At 35.6% G+C, this 8,573-nt stretch overlaps 1 protein-coding gene across 1 annotated transcript in view; it reads left to right on the top strand.

Moving 5' to 3' along the window:
- Positions 1-1,265: 1,265 nt before the first annotated feature.
- The window catches only part of LOC128662974 (lateral signaling target protein 2 homolog), a 194,277-nt gene continuing 186,969 nt past the window's right edge, over positions 1,266-8,573 (top strand). The window contains exon 1 of the mRNA XM_053717061.1: positions 1,266-1,396. Within this exon, the coding sequence (XP_053573036.1) occupies positions 1,355-1,396 (42 nt within the window). The 5' untranslated portion in view covers positions 1,266-1,354. The remainder of the gene's footprint in view (positions 1,397-8,573) is intronic.

The raw sequence follows: 8,573 nt of genomic DNA, 5'->3' as shown, positions 1-8,573 counted from the left end.
TAAAGAGACATGGGACCATATGACATCAAGAGACTCCTATAATAATTACCCATGATGACTATTAAACATTATACTATTCACTTTTCAAAAAAAGGAAAACATTTTTTATTATAATGTATCACAAACTGGAAATATATATATATTTTCTAGAAATGTTAAAACGAGCCTGTTATTGTTTAGATGATATGAATGAGTACGGATCAGTCCAGTTACTTCTCAGCACAGTTAGAAAAGCAACAATAACAAAAGCAGACAGAGGGAGAACAAATAGTTGTGTGTGCATTAGAAATCTTATGAAAGGTGACCTTTTGTTATGCACCGTGTTGTACCTCTATTGTTATCTGTTATATATAACACGGTCGAGAGGTAGTTTAGCAAGTTTCAGTTTACATAAGAAACAAGTTCAGGCAGAACAAAAATGAAAAAGCCGGTAAATGCGAGGGTGAAGTTTATAGGGCAGCTACTTAATGTAGCCGTTTTATTCTGAAATATGATTTTTTAAATGCATTTTAAAAAAATCAAGGCATTAGGTGTTCTACAGAGTAACAATTTAGTGCATTGTGTTCGATTTTTTAAAAAATGGAGGTTATTCAGAAGCAATTAGTATTACATATAAAAAGATAGATTTATAGAATAGAAAGATAGATGATAGGGTAGATAAATAGATAGAAACTATAATGATTATTTATAACTTTTTGACTTTTATTAACATTTAAATAAAACACCTGTTTTTTATTTATTTTATCTCGTGTACTGTAGAAGATCTTATTACACCTCACATTCTAATGTTTAAATGACATCACTATTGTGGATTGCACGTACTAAATGAATGGGTTGAACACACAGATTACACACTAGATTAAAAATTCGTTACATTTTTGCACAATAGCCTTAGGAAAAAAAAATACTGTACAAATAAGAATAAAGTGTGAAAAGTATTTACACAGCTACGAGTGTATCAGTTTAGTAATGTTTGCACTTAGCATTATTCCTGTTTATAACAAAACACAAATGACTATACGTTTCCTGTGTTGCAACACAGACATTGATCGGTTCCTTTAGGGTGCGGAGCTACGTCACGCAACAGCTGCTCCATCTAGCCCTCTCAACTAAGGGGTAACCCTACCAGATGGCCACGCCCACATCAGAGACGTCCAGGTATGCTGATGGCGTCACTACCCCTACCTATCATATGTTTACCAGGTGAAGGAGGAGCCAAGTGCGAGGCACAGAGCAAGAGTTAGTTACAGAGGGCGGGACGGATTGAGGAACTGAGAAGAAGAAAGGTGCATTGTAACACGTCCTGGAAGGAATAGTAGGAGACCCTCGTCACGCCGTGTCTTGTACCTCTACCATGTTACCCTCTGTAGTGCGAAGGTGGCTGAATAAACCAAAGGTAAGAGACCATTTGTCACGCGTATGAGACCCTCGTCACTCCATGTCTTTGATAAACGGGTATCAGACTATTGTTTTCTTACACGTTTTTTGAAAGATACCGATCACGTGTGTTATTCACTGGTGTTAGATGTACTCTTCACATTCAGATTATATATTTAGTTTACATGCGTAATTATGCGAGTCACTTGATTTCTGTATCATATGCTATCAAAAGGTAAGTTTCCTTCTTTCTGTCTACTATACAGAGGTAAAATAGTCACAGGTCAATACCCACTTGTTAAAAGACAAACTTGTCATGTGTATACTGTACACAAGTAGAGAGCCCACTTGTCATATGTATACTGTACACAAGTAGAGAGCTCACTTGTCATATGTATACTGTACACAAGTAGAGAACTCACTTGTCATATGTATACTGTACACAAGTAGAGAACTCACTTGTCATATGTATACTGTACACAAGTAGAGAGCTCACTTGTCATATGTATACTGTACACAAGTAGAGAACCCACTTGTCATATGTATACTGTACACAAGTAGAGAGCTCACTTGTCATATGTATACTGTACACAAGTAGAGAGCCCACTTGTCATATGTATACTGTACACAAGTAGAGAGCTCACTTGTCATATGTATACTGTACACAAGTAGAGAGCTCACTTGTCATATGTATACTGTACACAAGTAGAGAACCCACTTGTCATATGTATACTGTACTCAAGTAGAGAACCCACTTGTTATATGTATACTGTACACAAGTAGAGAGCCCACTTGTTATATGTATACTGTACACAAGTAGAGAGCTCACTTGTCATATGTATACTGTACACAAGTAGAGAGCTCACTTGTCATATGTATACTGTACACAAGTAGAGAACCCACTTGTCATATGTATACTGTACACAAGTAGAGAGCTCACTTGTCATATGTATACTGTACACAAGTAGAGAACTCACTTGTCATATGTATACTGTACACAAGTAGAGAGCTCACTTGTCATATGTATACTGTACACAAGTAGAGAACTCACTTGTCATATGTATACTGTACACAAGTAAAGAGCCCACTTGTCATATGTATACTGTACACAAGTAGAGAGCCCACTTGTCATATGTATACTGTACACAAGTAGAGAGCCCACTTGTCATATGTATACTGTACACAAGTAGAGCTCACTTGTCATATGTATACTGTACACAAGTAGAGAGCCCACTTGTCATATGTATACTGTACACAAGTAGAGAACTCACTTGTCATATGTATACTGTACACAAGTAGAGAACTCACTTGTCATATGTATACTGTACACAAGTAGAGAGCCCACTTGTCATATGTATACTGTACACAAGTAGAGAGCCCACTTGTCATATGTATACTGTACACAAGTAGAGAGCCCACTTGTCATATGTATACTGTACACAAGTAGAGAGCCCACTTGTCATATGTATACTGTACCCAAGTAGAACACCCACCTGTAATCTGTATATTGTAAACCGGTAGAAGCCACACCAGGCAACTGCATACTGTACACAGGCAGAAGACCCACTTGTCATGTGTATATGGTACGCAGAAGACCCACTTGTCATGTGTATGCTTTACACTGGTAGAAGATTCGCATTTCTTCAACTAGCTTCACTTGCATTTGAGCCAGTGAGTGCTGTGTCCTGCATAACTCCATGGGCGTGAACACAATGTTATCTATATGGCCCACTTGAACTAGCAGTCTCTTGTTGTAAAAAGCTAATAAAAAAGCAAGAGACTGTCTTAGAAACAGGCAGAAATGTAGAGGTTTATATGCTATAAAGTATATTAATCTAACAATGTTGATTGTGGAAAGCTGGGGAATGGGTAGTAAAGGCGTTATCTATCTTTTTAAACAATATCAATTTTGGTGTAGACTGACCCTTTAGGTTCAGGCTATTAATAGGCAATGTAAACACAGTCAGCAGAGGAAATTACACTCTTATGCCTAGATTACGAGTGTTGCTCTAATTGCAGCGCAAGTGCGGTATGTTTTTTTTTCTTAGGCTCCTTCGAGCACCTGCAGCCTCTCTAGCCTCAGCAGTCCTTATGTTATCTAAATATTATTAGTGCAACATTTGTAATCTAGGCGTTAGTGGGGTGTAGAAGAGATTACTAATGAAATTATTATTTTTCATTGTTCTCTCTAAGTATTGGGCTTTGGTTTACAAACCGATAAAAGATAAGGAAGCAAGTGTATATGTTCAAACTGTTAACATAATGAGAGAGAATTTTATCTACAAGTTCAACCCACTGTAATAGGCTGTGGTTTCAAAGCACAAAACCAGCAATTTAAAAAAAAGCTGAAAATGCAATTTCACATACATTCTAAGCAATTTTACAGTATACTGTCACTTTATTATAAACAAGAAGTTGGCATTAATCGACTACATATATATTTTCTATACGTACTTTGTTATACTACTGTATATGACCTGTCATACTGAAAAAAAGCTTACCTTACTAAAAAGTCTGACTGCACTGATTTAAAATATCCCCATGTGTGTTTTTTATTTATTTATCTTTACTTTTTTTATGATCTTATCTTTTCCAAAAAGATTTCTTTTATACAGGTGGTGAGAGTCCATGATCCTTTACTCATGGGAATTACTTCTCTACCACTAGGAAGAAGCAAAGATCCCCAAACCCCAAGAGCTCTATAAAAACCCTCCCACATGTCTCAGTCTTTACTTTGCCACCGTTGGAGGTGGTGGGAGAATGAAGATGTGCAGTGTTCTTCAGAGAAAGGGGTTTCAGTATATATTGAGGCCCGATTCCCCTCAGAGTACAGTGCTTCTCAGAGGGATGTATTGAAGAATGGTTTGTGATACAATGGTTACGCCTCATGGGAAATCCTTCATAGGGCCTCTGTAAATTCGGTCGCATGGACTCGTCTTCTGCCTCCCTTTACAGACATTATACTCCTATTGCCTTACCTCTGCTGTTATGTTTCAGTACTGGTTTGGCTGTCTTCAACTGACTTGCCAGTGGACGAGTGTCTATGGGTAAGTATGTTTCTTTCCTATGACATGGAGAGTCCACAACGTCATTCCAATTACTAGTGGGATATTCAACTCCTGGCCAGCAGGAGGACGCAAAGAGCACCACAGCAAAGCTGTTAAGTGTAACTTCCCTTACCCATAATCCCCAGTCATTCTCTTTTGCCTCTGTCAATGGAGGTTGTGCGAAAATGGTGTCTGAAGATATTTAATCCTTTTATGGGTACTTTTCCCTTCAAGCAAGGATTAGGGGCCATGCTGTGTCCATGTCAATCGCTTTAGTTAAAGTAATGGTGGCTATTAGCAGTTAGAAAGCGGCAAGGTTGTCTTTGCTTTGATTCTAACATTATTGCTACCCCTTTGTTGAAAGACAGGGTTGATTACTCTGTTCTTTCTTTTACCTTCGGGTCCATGTCAGCGGTCAAATGAGGCTAACAAACCTGTAACTGCTCCACAGCAGAAAATCCTGGAGGGTAAGTCCTGTATTATTTATTTCTTTAAACATTGAAAGAAAGAGGACCAGACAATCAGGGACCTGGTGGGACCTGTCACCATTAAGCAGGGTTTGTATTTTATGAATGTCCCTAAAATTTGTGAGATCTTGTGGCGGAGCAGATTCCTGGGGTAATCCAGTGAAATATAAATATTTGATGCTGCCTCTAGAGCCTTGTCAGGTAGTATAGAGACCCAGGCTTATAAAGTATGGGGTACGTGTGTAACTCTCACACCCTGGTTTATGCCCGTTTTTTACCTTCTCTGAAGGTAGGGGTTTTATTCCTATATCATTCTAAGGAATTAGTAGCCTCTTTTCTAAATTTACTTTAGTTGCCTACACAGAGATGATTTTTAGACCGAACATTTTAAATAGTGACGCACTTCTCCTCAGCCTCTGTCCTGGTAAGCTCAATGATGAGGTTTTATTCCTGCATTATAATTATAATGCAGGTATTTCATGTCAGTAATTTCTTTAGAAGTACTGAGGATAGTTTTGCTATAGAATGTCTCTTTTAGTTTTTATGTTATATCCTGCTTTGTTGTTTTAACGGTCACAATATGGCGGCTTGAACTTTTATGTAACTGTTCATCTAGTCGACTATATCTACGGAGTATTATTTTGAGGTCTGTGTCTCTGATATACAATCTGAGCTTTTCAGATATGTTGACATTACGAGGTAAGACGTTACGCTTTAAAGTTTATTGGTGACCAGAGTTTTTTTTGCATACTCTCACTACTGGCTTTTCCGGACCGAGCCGTTTTTTAATTATGACAGCGAGCGGTCTTTTTCCATAGGCATATGTAAACAGCGTTTTTTTTTTCTTGGTAAAATTATTGTGTAGCATATTATTGTTGTAAGATATTTTTGTCTAATTTTAGGGTATTACTTTCATTAAAAATGTGGGCTTTTTTATTGGCTCTAATTATGCAAAAAAAAAAACTAAAAAAAAAAAACATTTTCGGTATCCGTTTCGATTTTCGGCCAAGTGCATCCCGGATTTTCGGATTCGGTTTCGGTCCAGAATTTCCATTTCGGTGCATCACTAATTATAATGATTAACTTAAAGGGACATGAAACCCACACTTGTTATTTCATGATTTATAAAGAGCATGCAATTTTAAACAACTCCCAGTTTACTTCTATTATCTAATTTGCTTCATTCTCTTGATATCCTTTGTTGAAAAGCATATCAAAATAGGCTCAGTAGCTGCTGTTTGGTGGCTGCACACATAAGCCTCATGTGATTGGCTCACCCATATGCATTGCTATTTCTTCAACAAAGGATATCTAAATAATGAAGCAAATTGGGTAATAGAAGTCAATTGGAATGTTGTTAAAATTTTTATTCTCTATCTATCTGAATCATGAAAGACAAATTTTTAAAATTATTCGTTTTTTTTTTAAATGTGTATCTTTATTAGGTATTTCCTAAAATGTACATCAACAGATCATTGTATTTGATTAAGTTAACATTATTTAATTACACAAACAATATGTTGGACATATAATATTGATATAATCAACATAAATTAAAACCATTTAAAATAAATATTGATATACACACACAAAAAGAGGAACAATCCCGTATCTGTTAATACTTATTCAAAAACCCATTTCCCCTTCAATTGTTCATTGAGAATATACATTTTTATCACCTGTCTTTGTACATATAGATCTTGCTTTAGAATAAAATATTTTAATTTCTCAAAGAACATTTTAAATCAAGGTTCTTTCTTAGATTTCCATTGTTTGTTTTAAAATTATATTTTTACCAATTAAAATACTAGTATCTATAAATCTTGTCAACTGTATATGGTTTTTCTTATAGAATAGAAAAAAAAATGTATTACGGTTGAAATGTAATCTGGATATTCCATATAATTTTAATCCATTGATAAATTATATTACAAAATCTTTGAATTTTTGGACTATCCAAAAACAATGTAATATATTTGCTTTAAACATCCTGTAACTCGTTATATTTAAATATTCTCATATGAGTAGATAACTGGTTGACGGATAGGGAATACAGCATTGTAATAATTGTTTTTTTTGGTATTTGTTGTAATCTACTTTGTTTAGAAAGTTAGACTATTGTTTTTAATATTTATCCAATACACATATGACAAATTAGATTAGTGTTTCATGAAGGTTGTATAAGATGCTTTAAACCTGTAAAGGATATACAGTGAGGCCTCGGTTTACGAATTTAATTCGTTCTCCGGGTCGTTTCGTATTGCGAAAAATTCGTAAACCGAAACATGGTTTCCCATAGGAATGCATTGAAAATCAATTAATGCGTTCCGGAGGTCCGAAAAAATTCAAATAAAGTGTCCAAAAAATGCTCCAAAAGGCTTAACAACTTGCTGCAAATGGCTCCAATGTCTCCAAAAGGCTCCACAACTTGCTGCAAATGGCTCCAAAAGGCTTAACAACTTGCTGCAAATGGCTCCAAAAGGCTCAACAACTTGCTGCAAAATGGCTCCAAAACCTCTCCAACACCTCCACACTGGTACCCAAACTTCATTAATTCAATCATACTTGAGTATGCAGGGGGCACAGGGGCCACTGGTTTCGTATTGCGAAAAATATTCGTAAACCGAGGGGGGCAAACCGGCATTTTGTTTCGTATTGCGAAAAAAATTTGTAAACCGAGTCAAATTTTCTTCAAATTTCGATTTCGTAAACCGAAATTTCGTATACCGAGTCGTGCGTAAACCGGGGCCTCACTGTATTTGCTTTCCAAACTTTAAGAGTGGATTGGTAAATGGCAGGTTATCACAAATTAATTTAAAATGTAGTAAAAAATAAAAGTATAAAAAGTAAATCGAAAATGATATTAAAAATGTTATTAGTCATTTGTTATATATGCATCAGCAATTTATTATTATTATTATTATTATTATTATTATCATCATTATGATTAATATTTTTATTTTGCAACTCAAATGCAACCATTAAAAATGTATTGAGTAATGTTTATCTCCTTTGCTGTGGCCAATTAGGGATAGATACAATGATCTCCTGCACATATTAATTATTGTGCAGCATTAGAATAATCAGGGTTGTGAAATCCAGTGAATGTACTTCAGCTTCTCAGAGGGGAGTGGAAAACTATAATTTACAGATTTGAATTACAGGAAAGGCAGGCAAAAGAAATAATGAAAGCAACTTAAAAAGTTATTTCATTTCACTGTGCATAATTAAACCTTTTTGGGGCAGTTCAAATTTGTATTTTATCTCCTTAGTTTGCCTATTGAAATATAACTGCAGCAAACAAATTGATTCTGTATTAGAAGACTTTTTTTCAAAGCCAGAATGTTTTTATTGCAACACTAAACAAATATCTCATAATTACAAGTCGTTTTATGTCTATTAAAATGGACATTAATTACTAAATATATTTAATGTCCTCCTTCTAATTATGGATGTCGCCATTTTGAAAGCTAGGGTTCATTGCAAGTATCTGTTGGAGAGTTGCTGCACATGTGTAAACACACCAGCCCTGGAATGCAGTGAAACATAGATTTCAACATGGTGGCACCCAAGACCTAGAGGGAGGTGGGAAATAACTTCAATACTATACTTATAAAAAGTATTTAGTGTTAAATGTCCCTTTAACACATTTTGCTGATGCCTGCATTTAAATATCAATTTC

Source organism: Bombina bombina, chromosome 6 (genome assembly GCF_027579735.1).
Source record: "Bombina bombina isolate aBomBom1 chromosome 6, aBomBom1.pri, whole genome shotgun sequence".
In the NCBI taxonomy this organism is placed as follows: domain Eukaryota; kingdom Metazoa; phylum Chordata; class Amphibia; order Anura; family Bombinatoridae; genus Bombina; species Bombina bombina.
The sequence above is the reverse complement of the archived record's forward strand: the minus strand, read 5'-3'. Positions and strand labels throughout refer to the sequence as shown.